Below are 23,174 nucleotides of genomic sequence, written 5' to 3' on the forward strand. Positions count from 1 at the left end.
CTGCTGCTATAAATGTGGAGATGGTATTTTTTAGGGTTGCCGGGTATAAAATATCATTTGATAAACTAAGGACAGCTTCCTGCGTGTCAGCCGAATTTGAAACTGACAATTGATTTGCATGAAAAACACCACCCTTGATTTTGTTTTACATGAGCAGCTCATGAGCAGAACTTGGAAGACTCAGCAGTTTCCTCCAGTTGCCCATCCAACCCACAAAATGCATCAGCGTCAGTATGGAAAACCAAGATTCTTTGATGGGCGTTATGTTCAGATCTTCCCAGCAAGGCTAACAAACCACAACACCCATTCAAACATACTTCTCCTTTCCCACAGTCTTGCTCCCTTTATGCCGTCAGTTTCAAAACTGCTAATGCGGGGTTCTTGGGTGACGGTGTCCACAGATTGGACCTGTGAATACCTCCACCATTGTAAATGCTTGATTGGCTCTGCAACACGGCGGGCCGAAACACTCTTGTCTTGACTCCACCCACCTCTGCACTTCTTCAAGTTCTGAAAAGACTGCACGCCCATGGTTGTTTTATCACTTGAAAAGGTGGGGGGACTATGGCCAATTCACTAAAGTCTTGACCATTGGCCCCCACCCCACCCCCGCAGCATTTTAATCACTTTAAAATGATGGCAGTTTCCGCAGATCCAGTCCACAGATGTCATCACATTGAGTTTGGCCCTCAGAAAGCAGGGCAAAAGAAATTAGTTCGGAATACACATTCCTGTGCCTCCTGTTTAGCAAGCACATTTTTAGTTGGAACCATGAACGTTTTTTTAAAAATCCCTTTCAAAATGCTTCTGAGGTTTCTGCTAGAGGAGCATTGCATTCCAACCCTAAACAGATTTAGCTGGAATGAAGTCTAATAAATATGCATGGTTTACGCTAGTGAAGAAACTTGGATATATCCAATACTTCTTAACATGGAACGCCCACTAAAGCCAAGGAGATAACGTTTTGCTCAAGAGCAGACACATTCAGAAGTGTTTACTTAGATGCAGAATGCAAGTTGCAGATGTTCTGGAATATTTCATTTCTTGCCGAGGCTTCTAAAAGCCACTGGCATAGAATATTAGCTTCAGATTTTAAAAACATATATTCTTCACAGTTGACAGTAGCAAGGTATTCTATATGTAAATTGGCTCGCTTAGTCAGTCTGTTGTGTCTCCGATACCAAGAGAATTTAATTATACTTTATTGGCGCAGGTTTTGCTTGAGTAACCTAAGAGTAATGGTGCATAATGTGGAATTAATCTAGGGTGAAAGAATTGGTGCCCTGGGAACGAAGTGACACAATAGCATCATCATATGCTATTTCCGTTGCTCCCTACACCTGCCTTTGTAGCTTATCCAGCTGGGTTTTCCTTTCAGATTTGAGATGGCGTTCTAAACAATGGTGTTGCCTTATTATTGTTATTATTAGCCTTCTAAGCCTCATCCACGAGGCCTATTTATTTATTTTTGAAAAATGTACCGGTATATGCCACTTCAAAATTAACAAAGTAGAAGCAGCACAGCCATCAAAACAAGAATGTAAGGTTAATGAGCATTAAACTCTAAACTAAATAAGTATTAAAAGTCATAAAATCAAAGCCAGGGTTACAAAACAAACTTTTGAAGCCACAATGAATTTCTGGACCTCAGGTTTATGGTTGCTAGGCAGGAAGCTTGGGGGCAGGGACTTGGTAAGACAGCATCACTATGTCACTATAGGGTAGCTTTAGGAATCTCTGGAAACTTTACCATAGAGTTCTGGCAATTCCTAAAGGTAAAGATTCATTGAACATTGCCATTCAGTATTCTTCCTGGACACAGGCACTTTTCTTGCCCTGCTGTTGCAGACTTCAAGACTGACACCTCATGCATATGATAAATCTGCCATTAGAGACTAGGTGAATATGTTCATCCTGGAGTGGTTTAACTCAGCACAGCATAGCCTACAAGGCATGTTTAAAAGTGCTGGAAAATGACACAGGTGTGGGACAGTGTAGTTGGGGCATGCAATGGAAACAACATTCAACATTTGCTCAGGAGCTGGGGTTACTATTCGGAAGGTGTTTCAGAGATGTTGAAGAATACTCCCCTGCACTGTGAAACAAGCTGTTCTGTCTATAGTGAAACCCAGCAATTTAGAACTGCTCGAAAAAGGAATTGGCTTAGACACCAGGAAACTGTAAATCTTGATTGTAATGACTCTGTCGTAGTGTAGTAATGCTTTTAGATGAGTCCACCATGCTTATTTTTTCAGTTATAAGAAGCAGGCTGCTGTTGATTTGCCTGGAAAATATGCCGAAGCTAGTCTAAAACTCCAAGCTAGCATCTGCATTTTGAAACGTGACTGTTTGAGAATGATTTATACCCTTTCCCACAGAAAGATCAAAGTGCGGTCAGTAGTGCTTTGGAGGAAGAGAGAGAGCTGTGCTGTTACGAACAATCCCTGAGTGTTTGGGGAGGGGGAGAATTGGATGGGATGTTGGAGGGCTGGTGCCAGGCCCAGTTTAACCACCCACGCCGCTATCTCTCGTCCTGAAGTCTGTCCCGCCCAGCTTGGTATTTGAGGCTGGGGGAGGGTTGGAGGAGGATGTGTCAGCAGATGAATTTACAATTCCACTTAGATCTTTCAGTGGGAAAGGGCATAGTAGCATTATTCAGTTATTACAACCAATTGTTCTTTGTTGTGATGGGAATGTCAGTGAAACAAGTGAAACTAAGTGAAACTAAGAGCCCTTAGGGGATGGGGCGGTTTATAAATGCAATAATAAATAAATAATAAATAAACCCCTGAGCTCACAGGTTAGAAATTAAAATTAAATTTCTAAATCTTGCAGCAAGCCACAATTTGTGGTTATATCTGAACAAACCACAGTTTGTCCTTATCCCTCCAAACAAAACGTTGGCTTACCACAAATCATTTCTTTTTGCTACACACTATTCATATTGTCTTTTGCCTCATAGCTTTAAAAAAAACCTATATCACCAAGAACAGAGTACTAAAATTACCCACTATTGGGGTCATATATCAGATTGCTGCAAGGCTTGCTAGAAATCCCATACTGTTTTTTCAGTGGGATAGACAGAAGACCGGAATCTGCTGATGGGAATTGTAGTCCATGAATATCTGGAGTGCCATGGGTTTGCCACCACTGAACTATACCTTTAAAGTAAGCCAAACCCCCAACTCCACCATTTCCCGATTTTATTTATTAAAACATTGTTTCATCAGAGACCTGAGCCCCTTTAGAAAAGTCTATGGTTAAAGGTATTATTTGGCATTGAAATAAAGGATGCCTGCAGTTATTAGAATGTTTGCTTTGAGAAAGTACTTTTCCATTTTTAGGGTATCTGATGCCATCTGCTGGATTTAGCCGACTATTACAAGAAAACAACCCAAAATGTGGCTATTAAAAATCTGGATTTCTCTCCAGTTTAATGGGAAAAGCAATGAGTATCTTCTCTATCCTTGGATATTCCTATTGTTAGAAGATTTTGTTTGTTAAAAATGATGAAAATTATCAACAAGCGAGTTTTACACAGAGAGTAGTTAGCTAAGGTTCATTTGTAAAGCTGGCTGTGGTTTGTGTCCTTAGGTTTCTAACACACTACCCACTGTGACTACACACCCTATCTGTCCCTAACCAACTTAGCCACAGTGATCCGTGCAACAGTCACCTCTCAGCTGGATTACTGCAACTTGATTTACACAGGCCTACACTTGGGCCTGCTCCGGAAACTACAGCTGGTCCAGAATGCAGCAACTAGTGACAGAAACTTGTGGTGGACATATATCAAACCTGTGCTCTGCCAACTGCACTGGCTCCAGGTGGAGTGCTAGGTCAAACTCCAGGTGTTAGTATTAACATACAAAGCCTTAAATGGTCTGGGGCCAATGTACTTACGGGACCATCTCTCCCAATATGACCCCCAAAGGATGCTTCTTGGTTGGTTTTTTCTTCCTGCTTCATTCCAACAAATTTGTAATAGTTCAAATAAAACCCTTTTTTTTCTTTGGCAGCATCCTCAGATACAAAAGGAATCGCAGTATATCAAGTACCTGTGCTGTGATGACAAGCAGACTCTGCATCAGTGGGTAACTGGCATAAGAATTGCCAAGGTGAGGAAGAGGAGATTATGTCTGCCTTGATAAGGAAATGAAATCATGACGTGTAAGAAAGAGTGGTGTTCCAGCGGAGAGCTACAGCCAAAGACGCTGGGGAATACAATCCAAATGCCAGGCAGACTTCCCATTGGTTCTCCAATCCCAACCAGTGGCCAAAAGAGATCCTGTAACTAGGCATCTTTGGAGTTGCGGTTCATTTTATTATGAAGCCCTCAGTTCAGGAGGAGGATCCAGCAGCACTTCAGGGACCAGAACAGGATCCCGAGATCTATGATCTCCCATTTGCAGTTTGTCTCAACGTTATTTGAAGCTGGTTGGGTCTTGGGAATCACTAGAGCTGTAGTACTTATTCATTAAAATGTGTATATGTCTGCTTTTCTGCCAAGCGACTGAGGAACCAAGGTTGGGGCAACAATATAAAACTATAGTTTAAATCCCAGATCTCAAACTTGTCTATAATGGAACTGATTGCCATTCTAACTCTGAATGCACAGATGAAAAGAGTTCCTTGTCTTTGTTCTAGACCTAGTCTGCATGGGTTTAACTAAATTCTTGAGCAGACAAGTGCACCTGGTGTTTTCTAGGAGTTTTTCCTGTATCTTGAGCACCCAGTGTTTTCTAGGAGTTCTTCCTGCATCTGGAGTAGATATAGTACTATACATTGATTATTAGTTATTGACACTTTCTGGATTCAAGATAACATGCTTATCTGTTTTCCCAGTATGGCAAGACATTGTATGATAACTACAAATGTGCACTGCAGAAAGCTAGTTTAGCATCTCAGCGAGAAAAGCAGGGGAATGCTGAACCCATGACTGCTCCCGGATCATCTCCAAAAGGTACCGATGCATATTAGATTAGGTGTATATTTGGTTGACGGTAGAGTCTCTTGTATAGAAGAGTTCGTTTTTATACTCCGCTTTTCTCTACCTTCTGGAGTCTTAAAGCAGCTTACAATTGCCCCACCCCCCACCCCCCGCCGGCGCCAATAAACACCTTGTGAAGTAAGGGGGGCTGAAGGAGGTCTGAGAAAACTTTGGTCAGTCCAAGGTCACCCAGCAGGCTTCATGTGGAGGAGTAGGGAATCGGACCTGACTCTCCAGATTAGAGGCTGCCATTCTTAACCACATGCTGGCCTCTAAAGGGTTGCTCTTCTTTGTTTGATTTTATTTCAACCCGCTCTTTGTCCCAGCCCTGATCCTAGTTCTCTCTGGTCAGAATCCAAACAGCTCTTGTGGCAGGCCTAAGCTTTTCTCCATTTCTAGTGGTATATGTAGTTTTCTTTACCACTGCTTTTCATAGGCTCTCCAATTTCAGAAGGGATTTGTGGTATATGAATGAAGAGGCTGACAGAGGCGTAGCGCCAAGGGGACGGGGGCGGGTGTGTGTGTGTGCGATGCACCAACCGTTCTGGGGTGGGGTGCTAAGGGGGCTTGGAGGGCGCAGGGCACACGAGCGCACCAGGCGCATTCCCCCCTTGTTCCGTCCCTGGGGGCTGATGTTCAAGAAACACAAGCCTGGAGCAAGATTAACTAGTTGTCCAAAATCTTCCTAGATGCCCACTTCCTGTCATCCACGCACACCACCTACAATGACCTTGGGATGGAATTGGGAACAAGTTGTGGGTGTCCACCATCACGTCCCCCTCCCCCCCAAGAAATTATCAGACAGTACATTAGCAAAGTATTAAGGGTGTTGGTACAAAATAAATTCATAGACAAGTTTTAAAGGGGAAGAGGAAATTTTGGGGATTATATCTAGGACAGAGATTGTAAAAGATTAGTCTAAATTGTTTGTGGGAAGTTTCGGAAGCATCTTATGAAATTTTAACATTTGCATCAAAATGATGCTGAAATATACTAGACAGAAAGTAGATTCTTTTGGAATATATTCTGAGGTGTATTTCTGATTAAAATATGCTTCACTTGTCTGAACAAACCAATAAAATCACCTTTGAAAGGATTCAGCTTCAGGCTAGCTCAAACTAAACACAAGTTTGATTACTGTGATTTTAGTTTTTCTTGCTAAAATCATGAAGTGTTCATTTGGTCTGATTTCCCTTATTCCGTGACCCAGAAGTGCAGCCTGTTGTATAAAGGCACATACAGAACTTTTCAAGGGGTACCATAGTATTCTAGAGTGATCGGTATATCCAGTTCATGTGATTTTGTCCATTTGCATCAGCCTTCCCAAATTGTGTGTGTGTGTGTAGGGGGGTGTTGTTGTTGTTAGTTCACTGAAATTTGGGTTACTTATACAAATTATGAACATATCTGTTTTCCTCCTTTTTCATATCATAGGTAGGACTCATGCAAACGGACAGATACCCAAAGTCACCGTCCCTGCACCTGCTGATTCTTCAGAGAGTGAGAAACCTACGGACATGCCAAAGGTACAAATTAAACACAAGAACTGCTTTGCAGGGTCAGGCCAAGGGATATAAAATTCAGTTTCCATATTTGCCAGCCTCTGGGGACTATAGTTGCACTATCTGAATGGTTTATTGTGGATGCTTTTTATGCTATGGCTTTTGAGCTGCTTCAAAAGGTAAAGAAAAGGTAGAGAAAAGTGTTTGGAGAGGTATCACATACATTTTCCACATAAATAACACTTTTTGGAGACAGTATGGAGGCTACATTTAGCTAAAATAGCTAATATCTACTGATAGTCCTATTCGTCATGAAGTTTCTGTAGGTTTTTCCCCAAAACATTAAATTTGTTTTTCCCCTTACATGCCAATGTTTTGCATTTTCTCACCTCCTGTTTTTTAAACATTTGTTGCTAATCCAGAAGTTGCCCTGTCATCTTAAGAATAGCTCAGTGATTTGATTAAAAGTTTTCTGAAAGCATGATTACACAGGCTTGCATCCAGTGACTCTTCTCTACTAAGTGAGGGATCTTGCTCCAGTGAAGAACTGTTAGCAGAAGAGAGTTTTTTGAACCAACTTAATGTGCCTTCTGAATTGTCCCAATCTTTTTATAAAGGCAGCCAGCTAAGAAATTCATCAGAAGTTAATCACTATATATGTTTCTATTAACTGTTACTGAGGCTTTTCATGGCTAGAGTGTTTGCACACTAACAAGTAGAGGTTGTATATGTCGGTAAGTTGATAAGTAGTGGTGGAACGTGCTAACAAGTCACAGCCAACCCCACAGGGTTTTTAAGGAAAGAGAGAAAAACAGAGGTGGTTTGCCATTGACCACCTGTGGACTTCTCTGGTGGTCTCCCATCCAGGGCTGACCCCCAACTAAGCTTCTAAGATCTGATGGGATCAGGCTAGCCTGGCCCATCCAGATCAGGGCACGTATTTGTATAAACTATTGTTCAGTGATTACACACTTCCATTTATTTAGAAAAGTCTGTATAGCACACTGGCTTTCATATAGTATAAGAAAGATCAGGTTAAAATCCACAGCAACAAGAAAACCAGTATTTGCATTGCTTACACCATAGTTGGGGGTTAGTTGCAGACCCCACCCCCCACCCCCCACCCCCGCCCCCGTTGGTGCCTTTGCAGTAACTATTAACAGCCACCAGCTGCCTACCCACGAATGAAAGGAAAGCATGCTTGTCAGGTTGCCAGCTGGCACTCTTTTCATCTGAAAAGCAAAGTCTAGCAAAGGCAAGGCTGGATTCCAAGCTGAACTAATATTCGGCTGGAGCACAGCAAACAGGGATCTAATGAACTGCTAGTCTAGATTTCATTTCCCTACAACTTGTGTGATGGATGCTTTGGATGAGACCCAGTGTTTCATCCGTCGGTGGTGTCTGTGTACTCAAGGTTAATAGTTTCCAGTCTTCAGGTACAAAGGAATGTGGAGGGGGAAAGGCCTAGAAGTCCTGGTCTGTCCAAGGGCAAATTGCACCCTTCATCTACACAGACTACACCAGGAATGTCAAACTCATTTGTTAAAAGGGACAGATATGACATAAATGTGACTTGGTTGGGCTGGGCTCCGGGGGGGGAGGGGGGCTGCCTAGGCTGGTCCCAGAACAGCCCTGGGGGAAGGGGGGGGGTCTGGACTGGCAATCCTGCAGTAGGCCTAACAAGCCCTCTCAAGGGCTGGATCCAGCCCCTGGGCCACATGTTTGATACCCCAGGACTATACAAATACAGTAGTTACAGCTGATGGTCAGATTCAGATTTGTAAAACAGATAATAGTGAGCTCATGAGAGAAGCCCTTGCAATATTTGGCTTCAGCAGACCAATCTAGAGTCAGGTCGGACTGCATCTGCTTTTACCGACTCTTGGGTTTTATGGCAGAACACGGAAAGAGTGAGGACTTCCTGGGCATGCGTTCCTCCTATGAATTCTGTACTCCAGAGACCACTAATTTGATTTTTATGCAGAGTTCTCATTCTATGCGCCAGTCAGTTGTTTCTTTCGTCAACAGGCTAATAAATCAGGCAGCATCCGCAACGCCACTCCAGGGCCGCTGCCTGCTGCGCCACAACTGAAGCAACAGCGTAAACCTGTGGTGAAGCAGCCACCCCGCCCTCCTCAAAGAAGATCTTCTGCCATTCCAACCTCGTCGCTGATGTCCGCGAGTCCGGAGAGGCTGAGCACAGCTTTCACAACAGACATGGCGGAATTTCCACCACCCCCTGAACTGATACCCCTGCCCCCTGACCTGGCAGATTTGCCCCCGCCCCCTCCTGACTTCTATGAAGCTCCTCCCGATTTTGTGCCTCCACCACCCCCTTCCTCTACTAATGGTAATCCAGACCTACCTCCCCCTCCTCCCCCCTCAGTCTCCGCCCCCGCACTCCCCCCTCCAGTCCGAAAGAAGATTGTTCCTCCCCCTCCTAGAAGACGAGAAGCCAGCACGGTCCAGGGAGAAGAGAACGAACAAAGTGAACCCCATCCGACTGGGGATGCAGCTGGACAAGGAGACTTCATGTCTGATTTAATGAAAGCTTTACAAAAGAAAAGGGGTGAGACATCATGAAGCAAACAGGTTTTCAACACTGGGGCATGGCTTTACTTGAGAGAGAGATTGTGGAGTGGGTGGTCTGGAGGAAAGAGACTGGAAGGTTTCCTGGAGGTCCAAAGGAATAAATCATCCCAGCACGTCCTGAAGCACTATCTTTCCCCTGCCCAACAGACTTGAAGTGAGAGTGGTTTCCCATGCTCCTTGTTCAATACAGAAGTAATGCACAACCTGAAGCACAAAAAAGTCCTCCGAACCTGCAGATTTCAGAAGGGTCGTCCTGGTAGACTGTAGCGACCTGAAGGCAGAAGCGACCTTGTCATCCTGGTAGGCTGTAGCGACCTTGTTGGCAGAGATGGCCCATATGGCCCCTTCCAACTTTTATGGTTCTATGAAGCTTCCTTCACCATTTCCCCCAAGCCTCTTTTAGTAGATTAAGCAGTCCACTTTAGCAGTGCATAAGGCCTTGCCTGGAGGGTGGATGAGCAAAGCGATATGCAGAAACAAGCACGGCTGTTTGAAAGTTGTCCCAGCTGTTATCTCTGTCTGAAATGACAGGTCAGGTCTAGCCTCAGCCTGACAATCTCCGGCAGCTTCTGAGGGCCCCTTGCTGCCTCCTGACAAGTTGCTTCAATGGGCCTCCATCACAGCAGCAACAAGGACTGGGCCCCCTTAATAGATCAGTCCCACCCATTGGCCTTACACTGCTCCTACCTCCCCTTCCCCAACTGCTTCTGGAGTGAGGGAGCAGCCTGGGCCAAGCTTCAGCTTCTTGGCTTTATGGCCAATCATGTACTTACCATTGAGTTAACCTTTCGCATTCTGTTGAGGGTTTTCCAAGGTGTGTGATCATGGTCTGTTGAGGGTTTTCCGAGGTAATTCATAGGTTTTGCAGCTAACATTTCACCTACATCTATGGCTGGGACCTTCAGAGGCATGTCATGGTAAGATGTATTTCTCTCTGGGGCACAGTGTAGAGTGGTTGTGTGGTGGGAAGAGGGAGAGGTGCATTTGCATGTGTCCGCATGGAGTCCAAAACAGATGCAACTCGCCCCTCTTCCACCTGTGAGGTGGACAAAACACACACTCCACCACACAATCATTCCACGCTACGCCACGGAGAGAAACACATCTTACTATGACATGCCTCTGAAGATGCCAGCCATAAATGCAGGCTAAACATGGGGAGCAAAAACTAACAGACCTCAGCCACACAGCCTGGAAAACCCACAACAGTCAGCTGATTCTGATTGTGAAAGCCTTCGCCAATATATAACAACCTGTCATGGTTGGGAAAGCAAGAGGGAACAACTTGCTGCTGCTACCTGCCTGCCCAACAGAACAAATGGGCAAGAAACAAAAGTTGACAAGTCACCATTTGCACAGCAATTCATTACCACCCATAGCCACTCAACTGGCTCTCAGCAGGCAGTAGGAAAATGTCCTGGTAGCTCCAGCAGAGTTGCTGTGACCTCTGAGATTACATAAGAACATAAGAACTAGCCTGCTGGATCAGACCAGAGTCCATCTAGTCCAGCTCTCTGCTACTCGCAGTGGCCCACCAGATGCCTTTGGGAGCTCACATGCAGGGTGTGAAAGCAATGGCCTTCTGCTGCTGCTGCTCCTGAGCACCTGGTCTGCTAAGGCATTTGCAATCTGAGATCAAGGAGGATCAAGATTGGTAGCCATTACAGTCATACCTCAGTTTTCGTCGCCTTCGGAAATCGTTGGGTTTTAGGTTTTGCCAATGGGATCCAGCCGTTTGTTGCCTTCGGTTTTCGACAGTAGATGCAAAATTAGCAGATTTAAAATGTACGGCAATTTTTGCGTAAGGGTTACTTCACGCTGTTTTGTATTTTAACGCCTGCTGGAAGCGGTGTAGCCTTGGTTTTCGTCGGTTTCGGTTTTCACCAAGGTAATCTGGATGGATTACGGATTAAAACCGAGGTATGACTGTATCCTGTTTCCTGCTGGGAGAGCTGCATTGAGGACATCATTCCCAGGGTACCACCACCACCACCCCCAGTACTCAAACTGCTCCTAACCCTGACAGCAAAATATCCAAGTGCTATTCTAAAGTAACAACATTAAGTTTTTTTTTGGGGGGGGGGGTGTTTCTAATAACACCATTAATTTTGGGGTTTTTTTCTCTTTAGAACGTAAATAGTATTTGGAGATTTAAAAGGGTTAAACATACATGTTCTATTTTGTCTAACATATGCAATACTTATGTCGTCCCTGTGGTTTTGAAGCTAGCAGCTCCTGTTTATTTGTTATTTTCAGAGGTAGAATCATAGAGTTGGAAGAGACCATAGGGGACATCAAGTCCAACCCCCTGCCGTGCAGGAACACACAATCAAAGCACTCCTGACATATGTTCATCCAGCCTGTTTAACAAACCTTTTAAAAAGATGGATTGCTTGCAGATGTTATTTATCTGGTTTAATGCTACAGTAACAGTGCCATCTTGAGCAGAATTAAGCCTTTCTAAACCCATTGACCAAAGGGCTTCTAAGGGATGGCATTGTAATTCTATTGGAAACAGGAAGTAGTTACAGTTCCCATCTGTTTGCGAAGTTTTCAGCTGTTTTTAAGTAGCACCTAGAGATATTTGCCCCAAAGATCTTTGAGATACCTGAATATTTATGCAGATTTCCCCCTTGCCATTCTTTTATCATTTATGGTTCACCTTGCATTTCCACTGTTCATTTTGACAGTGTTCAGAGCCAGCTTCTAAATAAAATCCTCTTCTGTATCTTCAGAGTGTTTCATTTAATGGGATAAACAAGGAAGGATTTTCTGGGAGAAAAGGAAGATGTTCCTGACCAAGAAGGGGGAGCCAGTTAGGAGAGACCAACTGGTACCAGGGCAAACAGAACAAGAGGCAGATGATCTCAGGAATACTGAGTGGGCAGAAAGATATAAAGGCTACAGGGTGAAATAAGAGGGGGCGGGGGCGGGGCATGTGTCATGCCCCTAGAGAAGCTCTTATAATTTTCTTATTAAGTCTCAGTTGTCCCTATAGCTAGTATGGGTTTAGTTCTTTTCTATAGTGTTCTAAGGGAGGGAACTTTAGTCAGACCCTGTCCCTTTAAGAAATTCCCCTAGAGGCAGTCTTCCTTTCATTACCCAATAGTGCCCCTGTTTAGTTCAGTTAGTCTAAGGTGCCAGCAGAGTTGGAAGGCTGCAATATCTCTTACATCTAAGGTGTATAAAGTATAGAGAATTAAGTCCAAGGTGTTAACAGAAAGTAGAATCCAGATAAAGGACACTGAAGGAACCAAGAGAAAGCACAGACAAAGTGGACTTTCTTGGAAGAAGTCAAGAAAGAATAAAAGTCTCAAGGGTCAAGTTGTTCCAGTCAAGCAAGTACTTTATTTTAGTCAGACCCAGGGAGGAGTTAGGGTCTCAATTCTTCTAGCAATAAACCTTTTTTTAAACTGTTACACCCTGCTTGTGAGTCTCCCACTCTGTTCTGGCCAAGTGCAGACACAAAAGTAGCAACAGAGCAAAACCAAACCAAGTCAAGACTGGTGTCTGCTGGTGATGCTGTGATCTTGTCTGAGCATCGGCCTTTCCTGTCATCTTGGAGCAGATTCTCTTCATCATCAAGATGAACAGCTGACTTTGATCTCTTTGGCCCAGGGCGGGGGACGTTGGGCATACCCAGCTCTCTCTGCCATAGTCTGCATCTGGAAGGGGCGCTGCAAAACCTGCTGCAGGAGCCAAACCTGAAAACAAAGGAATGCAAAAATACCGAACCCGCCACAAAGCCCAGCCACCGCTCTCAGATGGGCCACACAACACACACTTAAACCAGGGCACTGAACAGTTCATGGTTGCTCGGCCTGCTGTGAAGGTAACTTTAGTCAGTGAAGCATAAAAAGTCAAACAGGACAGCACATAACAACCCTCTTACCTCAGAAAAATCATTCCTTTCAGCCTTCCGAATAGCCGACTCTGCCATCCAGTTCCTGAGCACGTACCTTGGGTTAACACCTGTGAACCAAATGAAAAATCAGTGTGGTGTAGTGGTTAGAGTGCTGGACTAGGATCTGGGGGACCCAAGTTCGAATCCCCACTCTGCTACAGATACTGACCTTGGGCACATTCCCGGCCTAACCAAACTTACCAGGCTGCAAGGATAAAACGGAGGAGAGGAAAGCAACTTAAGCTGCTTTGAAGAAAAAGGGGAAGAACAAATGGAGGAAGAATCCAATGTCTAATTAAAAGGAAGTTTAAATGCCTCTCCTTAGGGCTTTGCCAGGCTGAAAATAAAACAACAATCACCGTCTAGCCACCAGAACGACAGTTACAACAGGGGCTTTCTCTGAATTGTAAAAGCAGTGGAGACACTTGCAACCAGATCCAGACTTTAATTACTGAGCGCCAGGCTGATAGTAAGACAAGAGTAAGATGTCAATTTCCTCCGTAATTAAAAATGGCAATTTCAGCATCAATACCAGTTCCTCCCTTTGTAAGTAATAATTGAAAGATTGCTTAAAGGTTTAATCAGCTTCACTACTTAAATCCAGAGGTGGGGGGGACGACACCCAGGGCAACAACTGCTCCGGGTGCTTCCCCCCCCCCCCCACTTACCTTAGCCGGGCTGCCCCTTGGCCCGGCCCCGCCAGGCTGCTCCTTCGGTTCCAGAGGCTCTGCTGGATGAAGGAGCAGCCTGGTGGGGCTGAGCCAAGGGGAGGGGTGTCTCCATGAGCACTCCACCTCTGCTTAAATCATACCATATTTGATGAGGGGCACTTTCCAGCTTCAAGGAATTAATCATCGGTATTTGGCTGCCCTTTTACCACCAATATGAATAGTTAAGGGATCATGAATAAATATTCCTTTATTTTCTATTTGGTTCCACGTTTAAAAAAAGAAAAGTGCATCAGGAACTCAATTCTAGCCATATTCTGTACTTCTGTCAGACTGTCATGAATATATACCTTCCTGTTCTTGCCAAATTATCTGCTGTTATACTTGAAGGAAGGAAGGTAGTTTAATAATTTTTAGTAATGAAAGGCAACTCTGCCTTTTGATATCTCTTAGGGCTGTGGTGGCGAACCTATGGCACTCCAGATGTTCATGGACTACAATTCCCATCAGCCCCTGCCAGCATGGCCAATTGGGCAAGCTGATGGGAATTGTAGTCCATGAACATCTGGAGTGCCATAGGTTCGCCACCACAGCCCTAGGGTCAACTGCGTTAAGAGTCTAATACTATGATGGTATTTTTACAGCTGATTGAAGATTTCAATGCTAATTTTTCAATTACCTCAAAGTATGGCTTACACAAGCAGACAGCTTTCCAAAAAAGACACAGATATACTACCTTTGTCAACATTTAGATTTTCTTAAAAGGGGGGCGGGGAAGACTCCTGATTTGACTTACTGGCCATTCTTCTTTTTCGGTCAGCTTCTGAATCTCCTGCGTTCCTACAGAATACACATCGAAACGACGACATACATTTGGTGCCTCTTGTTTTCCACTGACTTTTTCTTATTAAGACTTTGGACATAAAATCTTTCTATATTTAACTATTATCATTCAGTCCTGTTCCTAACAAGACAGCACCGCTAGTGAAATACTCAACGTCAATAGCAAGACATCACAGTAACTCTGTTAATATAAAGGGGAACACAGCACTCGTCCACAGTATTTACTAATTTAGATATTTAGCCATTTTGCACAGGAATTCTTTCAGAGAGAGTTTTCATGTTATGTAAGTTATTTCTAACAATGTAAAACATTTTCATACATACACACACACTGATCACAAAGGGGCAGTGAACTTTAAAAACACTTTTTTGTGTGGTGGGGAACATAATCCAATGAACATATTCTTGGACACGGGATCCTTTGTAAGTGCAACTAAAGACAAACACAGATGTCTATTAAGAGGCTCTCAACTTTACGAATGTGCTTTGAGCTCTCCTTAATATATAATGTCAGTGGGGGAAGAGGGACTGTGTTTGCCAGCATCAGTGGAGTGGCAGGGGGAGGGGGGAGAGGAACTGTGTCTGCCGGCATCAGTGGAGTACCACCCAGGATGACTTTGTTTTTTCCTTTGTTGCTCTGCAGGTATTTAAGCCTGGGTGGCTATAGTCATAGCTCCTTAGCCTTCATCTCACAGCCCAGGGCCCACGCAAAGACATAGGTAAGGGGGGGGGGTTCACGGGTTCAAACCCCCCATTACATGTCCGAACCTACTCTCCCCCTCGTCCGCCCCCCCCGCTCCCCACCTCCTCTCCCCCTCGCCCGCCCCCCCCCGGCCCCAGCCCAACCAGTTGGGCTCCCAGCCAGCAGTCCCTTCTTCGCTCCCCTCGGGGGAGAAGAGACTGCCAACCCCAACGTCAGAGCACTGAGGTGGGGGGTGGAGCTTGGGGAGGCATGGCCATGCCCCAGAGGTGCGGGGGGCATGGCCACACCCCCAAACCCACCTTATAAAAAATCTATAGCTACATCACTGGGCCCACGACAGTCACTGAGTGCCCGGGACATGTTTGTCTTTGGAGAGGGAGATTGCTTACGCTAGCCCAGAAATTTCTGAAACCCACTTTGGGTCCTTTCAAGGTGAAAAAGCAACATAGAAAGACCCTGCTGAATAAATAAAATATGTGACTGGAATGTATCAGTAAATCAAATGCTTGACTGTTGGTGTCTTTTTCTCCTGTTGGGGGCTTTAGACAAGCCATGTCCACTTCAAAAACTGCTGTAACAGAGGCTAAAGCAAGGAGCAGGTTAGCAAGCAATGAGGGAGAGTATGATGAAGGCAAGGGCTTTTCCTCCTGATTGCCTGCCTGCCTGTCCCATCCCTGCCCTTCCACAACCTACTGCTGCTGGGAATGAAAGCACTTTCCAGGCAAGTGCCTGAGATGGGAGAGCAGCACAATCTCCTGTCTTGGACAAGTGGTGGCAGGTCATGACACGTTGTCCCTCCACAGGAAGAGGGGACTCAAGAGGTGGCGGCAGCAGTGTTTGTAGCAAAGTGGCTGAAGCACAAGGCTTGCTAATGCGCAGCATCACTATGCAGGCTAAGAATGTCTCTCATATCTTTGTATACAGATTGGTGCATGTATTGTCCCAAGGGTGATTCTCAGTCAAGCTTAAAAGTAGGCACAACCATGAGGCATTAATTATGTATGTATGTATGTATGTATGTATGTATGTATGTATGTATGTATGTATGTATGTATGTATGTATGTATGTATGTATGTATTTATTTATTTATTTATTTATTTATTGGTTTTGTATACCGCCCTACCCCCAGAGGACTCTGGGCGATGCACAACATAATTTCCTCATACAGCATATACAACAAAACCCCATTAAAATAGATTAAATTAGATTAAAACACAGCAGTAATTAACAAAGATGGCGTCAGCAATAAACCCCAATTAAAACCCTCCCAGAAAGAGGGGGAAAACAAAAACAAAAAGTGGGTCCCCTAGATGGCAAAGGAACTCCAAGTCGGAGGAATTGTTATTGTTATTTGTTTTAGAATTTGTAAATGCTTGTTGCCAAGGCTTGGAGAACAAATGAATTATCTATTCTATAGCATTACGACTTTTCCTTATGTATGTATCACTGTAATATCTCTAATTGATTATCTTGTCTCTTCCTTATAAGTGGGCCCCTCACTGCATTTGGTGTCATTAAGTTTTCAGTTTTCATTATTGGGATTTTAATGTATTTATGTATTCAAATTGCGCAATGTTGTATTGTTGAAAGCTGGGAAAGAGCAGGGTATAAATTGAACTAAATAATAAATAAAAATACCAAGGAATGTTTACTGCAGACACTGAGATATGCTAAGTGGAATCTCCTTAATTTTACCAAGCCCACTTTTTAACCAAGAACAGGATCACATTATGACTCACTGAACAAAGCTTGGGATTCATTACACCTTAAATGCATGTAGTGAGAATGTATTTCAGCTTACCTGGTAACTGAGTTAAGGAAGAGTTTCAAAGGGAGACTCAGGAATAATTGCTCCCTCCTTACAGATTTATGTGTACAATTCAGACTCATCCATTCATCAGAGTGACTCTGATTAGATCCTTAACTCTTCTGACAGAAACGTGTTTTCATTTGCATGCCACATGTTACACACCCTCTTAGGAAACACACTTCTGGCCTTTCTTTCTAATAACTCCCACACTCTCCTCTTCCGCTGTTTCTAGCTTTGCATGTACCTCTGTCCATAATACTCCATGCATCTGTTGAAACAGATTCATGCTCACAAAAGCTCATGGCACAATAAATCCCATCATTTTTAAGATTCCACAGGATTGGTTATTTTAAATAACAGTTACATCCCTGGAATTTATCATATAAAAGAAAGCCCAGAGGATTTAGTTCTGAAATATCAGGGGGAGCGGGGGCAATGACACTTGCTTTCCTCTCCCCCCCACCCCCATCTGCAAATGCATACATGCAGCATTCTAAAATTGACATGACTGAAATTTACCTTTGTAATCTCAAGAGATACATAGAAATCCAACTGGGAAAAAGGTTGTGCTTAGCGATGTCCTGCAGAGCCCAGAATTCCTGCATGAAAAGAAGTGAATGCATCATGTTACTTGAAAAAAAATTAAAATGAGTATTTCACCTCTGTAAATTATATCACTTCATGATGTTCAGGAGGTGAAAATAAACATACACGGCTTTTTTATGGTTTAAGCTACAACAATGCTGACTCCTCTTTCTACCTTCCTTGTCAGTGTTGTGAAAAACAGAGAGAAAACAGGCAGGCGTAGAAAAGCACTTCTGTAATCTATGAACAAGATGTTCACCAAGAAACAGGATTCTAATCCTGTGCTTGCTTAAATGCAGGAACAAGAGATTTGGAAGAGATGAAGCAACAGACAGGAAAGGTGAGTTTAAAGTTTGCTTCCAGGAAATAAGTTGCACATAAAAATCAGAGGCTGGGCTTTGGATTAAGCACTTTGCTTCTTTGCAAATGTCCACTCTTTTGATCCAACTAAAATCCAGGATTGAGGATTTCATGTTTTCTGCTGGTCATCAAGTACTGCTTTAACAGTTCTCGTTATAGGCTGCCTATAAGAAATGTAATGCTTTTTAAAGCCCTACAACTACAGTGTATGCTGAATGGGACATTAGTATAAATGAAACTGGATATTAAAAGCCCTGATTGATAGTTGCTCTGAAATAGCGGTTAGCACTGGACTATGACCAGACAGACCTTGGTTCTAATCCCAACTCAGCCATGAAACTCCTTGGCCCATCATTCTGCAGGCCAAACTACTTGGATGCTCAACCAATACCTTACAAGGCCTAAGAGACTGCAAGATCTGTAGCTTGGGGGCGGGGGGAGGGAGCATCTAGGAAAATGTATCCATATATTCAATTTCCATTGTCATTGTTTATTACTTTTTATCCTATATTTTCTCCAAGAAGCTCAAGAGACATACATGTTGATATCCTCATAGCAAAGAGCGGCTGTGAATCAGCGCGGCCACAGTTGCTGCTCAGGAAGGAGTCCCCGGCTTCAGTCCTGGTAAGGGCAGAAGTGGGCTTTTAGCCATGCCGTGGCAGGGCAGACAGGCATTGCAGCACTTACCCCGTGACATCATCAGGAAAGGAGGCTGGCCTGAACCTATATAGCAACTTCATAGGATGAGAAAAAGAGTGATGGCTGTGGACCACAATCACATAGGCCCCTTCTGCACATGCAGAATAATGCACTTTCAATCCACTTCCAGTGCACTTTGCAGCTATGCGGAATAGCAAAACCCACTTGCAAACAGATGTGAAAGTGGATTGAAAGTACATTATTCTGCATGTGCGGAAGGGGCCTCAGTGAGCTTCGCAGCTGAGAGAGAAAAGTTAAGAAAGGAAAGAGAGAGAGAATTTCTAATTTTCACGAACAGGAAGTCTAACTACTTCTTTCCAGCTACTTTCCAGATACATAAATTGGCCAACAATTAAGTGGGAAGAAACAAAAAGAGGCAAACAGCAAAATGTGCATAACTTTTAACACTGACTGTTCACCAGCTGCAAATAAATAGGTTTTGCCTTTTCAAAAAGAAGCCAGTAACGTTAAACAGACCCATATAAATCAAGATAATCACACTTGCTTTCATATCTCAAACTCTTCAGGAAGAGATAAGGACCAAGGCTGAGAATCGGAAATCCAAATCAAGAGGCTGCTTGCCAGTGCTGTTTTGATTGTTAGATCTCAGTGTGAAAACACAAGCCAATACGCTACAAACAACATGTCTTTCAAGCCAAGAACTTGGGTCTTTGCCTCTCTATATGGCCGCTGGAAACTTGGTACAGAGGGAAAATGCCACAAAACAGTTTTTCTCACAATAAAAAACACATGAAAGCAAGAGATACTATAGAAGTTTATGTTTAAGTAAGAGGAAAGCATGCAAATCCACAGCTGTGGAATACATGAGGGAAAAAGGCTATTTATGTCTGCCAGCAAAGAAAAATATGAATCTGTTTATGGTTACTGCAATATTTGCCTCTGGATTTTGGCCACTGACTCTCTATGGAAAGAAATAAAAATGATCTGACAAGGGAACATACGCCGCTAAATTGCTTGCACATACACAAGAGCTAAACTTATTTTTCTGTATGTATCAAATTCTAACTTTAAAGGTGTTTTTTTCTTTAAGTGCAAGACATTACATCAGGCATTTCCAACCTGTTCTTATCTGGGACTGTGTCCAGTGGTTATGGTTGTCTCTCGTTGAATGACACACTACAGCTTAGATGCCATCAGCAAGTTTCTTCAATTCCTTCTCAGTCAGAACAAGCTAGTAATGTATTTATATTAACTGAACATGATGTGCATGAACCTTCCCAAAGTACACAGATCGTTCTAGCGCACGCATATCTGAAGATGCCTCACACTGAACCAGTTCACTGTTTTATCAAGATCAATGCTGTCTGTTCAGGAGCAGTGACGTTCAGGATGCATTAGCAGCAGTGGCGTAGTGGTTAAGACCAGGTGAATTCTAATCTGGAGGACCCAGGTTTGATTCCCCACTCAGCCGCTTGAGCTGTGGAGGCTTATCTGGGGAATTCAGATTAGCCTGTGCACTCCCACACACGACAGCTGGGTGACCTTGGGCTAGTCACAGCTTTTCAGAGCTCTCTCAGCCCCACCCACCTCACAGGGTGTTTGCTGTGAGGGGGGAAGGGCAAGGAGATTGTAAGCCGCTTTGAATCTCCTACAGGAGAGAAAGGGGGGATATAAATCCAAACTCTTCTTCTTCTATGCCAGGTTACAGGACCGACTGGTTTAACAAAAATTAGTTCTCAGCGCCTTTGCAACTGCTGTAGTGCAATTGTGATCGTTGCAAATACTGTTTTTCCCTCATTGTCTTGACATGGAATTCTATCAAAGTCCTGAATGCTTTGCTGATATGGAAACAGAATTTAAAAGGCATACTGGAATGGGCAGCTGTTTTACAAAAACTCAGTCATAAGCTGCTTCCACATGGACTTTTTTTAACCTTTGTATTCTAACTGCAGTGCTCTTCTTTGGGCAATCCATTTTCCAGGTTTTCCCCAACCTCACCACACTCCTTCTGAAACATGATTTACTATGATTTTTTTCCCAAAAGAATTCAGATCAACCTCATTAGTCAACAGTCTGGATAGAAAAGTGACCATTTCCAAAGACCCTGCCCTCATAAACTCCATTTTCCTTCCAACAATCCCTTGTGGCTGCCATTTTCCCTACCATTCCACCAGAAGGCTTGTAAAAAAGAAAGATGACAGCTATAAAACTATTGATTTTAGAGTCTTCAAAAAGCACTCCGGTGGTGTAACATGGAAAAAAATGGAGGGAAAATGGAGGTTGATGGATAGGAAGCTCCCACACGGAGGTTCCATAGCAAATGCAATTCCTCTTCATTTGCTGACGCAATAACTACAGAACAGGGAAGTATGGATACAGTTCTATCATATATCTAGTAACCATGGGAAAGCCCATATGCGGATACCTAAATCCATATGCGGATACCCAGATTGGGCCCTCAATGACAAAAACAGATAGTTCTGCAAACACGGAGATGTGGTATGCAAAAAAATCTGAAAACATTAAAAATACATTGGGAGACTGGGGTTTTTAATTCCCCCCAAACAATAATGTTTGTGCGTGTGCAGACAATGCACATACCTCCTCTGCTGTCAGACAACAGTTGGGGAGCTGTGGTGGACCTGGGGATGGTGGGAGAAGCTAGGAGCTATGACAGACTCAGCAGTCGAGGCTAGAAGGTACGCCAGGCTCACTAGCGACATTAGAAACATTGGGAGTGCAAACGTTTATATAAACAAGTGTTTTATTAAGTATTTATTTATATAGTTCATTAATATCCCACTTTCTCCAAAAGTGACTTACATGGTTCTCTCCTCCTCCATTAATCCTCCCAAGAATAACTATATGAAGTAGGTTTGGTTGAGAGAAAATGACTAGCCCAAGGTCATCCATCAAGCTTCCATGTCACAGCAGGGATTCAAACCTGTATCCGACACTCTAAACACTACTTCATGCTGGCTACAATCCAGTGCAGGCGTTGAACATACCCCAAAACAGGCGTACAAATAAACTGCGGGAGGCAGCTTCATTAAGCATGACACCATGCTTAGAAAAAGCAAAGAAGATAAATCTATACTTAAGTTAAATATCATCAGGAAGAACATACTTTCCCATTCAAAGGAAGGAAGGAAAGGAAAGGAAAGGAAAGGAAAGGAAGGAAAGGAAAGGAAGGAAGGAAGGAAGGAAGGAAGGAAGGAAGGAAGTAAGGAAGGAAGGAAGGAAGGAAGGAGGGGAGGGAAGGAAGGGAGGGAAGGAAGGAAGGAAGGAAGGAAGGAAGGAAGGAAGGAAGGAAGGAAGGAAGGAAGGAAGGAAGGAAGGAAGGAAGAAAGAAAGAAAGAAAGAAAGAAAGAAAGAAAGAAAGAAAGAAAGAAAGAAAGAAAGAAAGAAAGAAACTGGCAGGGGCCATGAAACACCACCGGGTAATTCACTTCTTTAAGGTTGAGGAGTATAATTTTTTAAAAGTTGTATCAATTTTTTCTACTTCTCAGGATCAACCCCACACCACTTTTTGGTTTAGTTAAGACCATTCACACTCTCCTAAAACACTGTGCATCAATACCTGAGAAATCCTAAAGTCCTTCAAACTGGCTAATGAAATCTCACCAAGTTGCCGAAATGTCATTGTAAAGTCAGCTTTCACATCTTCCATGAGCTAATAAACATAAACAGATTTTGATCAGTTTCACCTTTTGGCAGCGACTGAACAGCAGCTCAACTAATTGGCCAAAGAAAGAAACTCACCTTTAAAAGGAATGCAATCAGATAGTCATCGTCATCACTACTGCCCAGGAGGCCCAGTTTTGCTCTGAATAATTCTGTAAAACTGAGAATAACAAAAGTACTGAGCATGACAAAACTGCAAATTTCTTTCAAATATTTTACACGTACACCTTATCATGAAAGAGAAATTGTAACAACTGGCATACCGTTTATAATACTGATCGGGGTATCCCTCAAGAATCTGAGAAGCGCTGTGAAAAGATGATGTGAAATGCTGAAACACAACAGGAAGACTTGCATAGAATTCACAGGTCTCACTGTTTGTAATTTACTTTGTAAGTGAAAAGTGTATTATTGGAACAAAAAAGTGTATGGTTGTGATGGGCTTTCCAGGCTATGCGGCCGTGGTCTGGTAGATTTTGTTCCCAACGTTTCGCCTGCATCTGTGGCTGGCATCTTCAGAGGTGTATCACAGAGAAAAGTCACAGATGACACAGAAAAGTCACAGCCACAGATGCAGGTGAAATGTTAGGAACAAGATCTACCAGACTACGGCCACACAGCCCAGGAAACCCACCAGAACTAGTTGAATCTGGCCGTGAAAGCCTTTGACAATACAAAAAAAGTGTATCATTTTGCAAACTTTGCTTTTTCTTCTTCCCATAATTTCCTTTCACATTAATGTGCTGATGTCACCGCTGTTTAAACAAGCAGGGTCCAAGTTGTTACCATGTTTCCACCAAATTAGGACATATCGGCCTCTCCGTTGTTTAGGCTAGCTCAGGGGTAGGGAACCTGCGGCTCTCCAGATGTTC

General features: G+C 43.5%; 3 protein-coding genes across 14 annotated transcripts in view; 1 reads left to right on the forward strand and 2 right to left on the reverse strand.

Annotated features, from left to right (window-relative positions):
- The window catches only part of LOC125440894 (amyloid beta precursor protein binding family B member 1 interacting protein), a 198,855-nt gene extending 188,018 nt beyond the window's left edge, over nt 1–10,837 (forward strand). For all 4 annotated transcript variants that reach the window (XM_048510981.1, XM_048510980.1, XM_048510979.1 and 1 more), the window contains exons 11-14: nt 4,020–4,118; nt 4,846–4,963; nt 6,425–6,516; nt 8,521–10,837. In XM_048510981.1, coding sequence (XP_048366938.1) covers nt 4,020–4,118; nt 4,846–4,963; nt 6,425–6,516; nt 8,521–9,075 — 864 coding nt within the window. In that variant the 3' untranslated portion in view covers nt 9,076–10,837. The remainder of the gene's footprint in view (nt 1–4,019; nt 4,119–4,845; nt 4,964–6,424; nt 6,517–8,520) is intronic.
- The window catches only part of ABI1 (abl interactor 1), a 242,457-nt gene that overhangs the window by 130,251 nt on the left and 89,032 nt on the right, over nt 1–23,174 (reverse strand). The gene's annotated exons all lie outside the window — the stretch shown is intronic.
- LOC125440899 (protein adenylyltransferase SelO-like) lies at nt 12,423–22,284 on the reverse strand. The gene is made up of 6 exons (XM_048510995.1): nt 22,199–22,284; nt 18,497–18,579; nt 17,533–17,612; nt 14,453–14,496; nt 12,977–13,056; nt 12,423–12,788 (listed from the first exon to the last, which is right to left on the reverse strand). Exons 3-6 carry the CDS (start codon nt 17,553–17,555, stop codon nt 12,666–12,668), a joined length of 270 nt encoding a protein of 89 aa, XP_048366952.1. The 5' UTR covers nt 17,556–17,612; nt 18,497–18,579; nt 22,199–22,284; the 3' UTR covers nt 12,423–12,665.

This window comes from Sphaerodactylus townsendi, linkage group LG11, assembly GCF_021028975.2.
Source record: "Sphaerodactylus townsendi isolate TG3544 linkage group LG11, MPM_Stown_v2.3, whole genome shotgun sequence".
NCBI classification, from domain to species: Eukaryota; Metazoa; Chordata; class Lepidosauria; order Squamata; family Sphaerodactylidae; genus Sphaerodactylus; species Sphaerodactylus townsendi.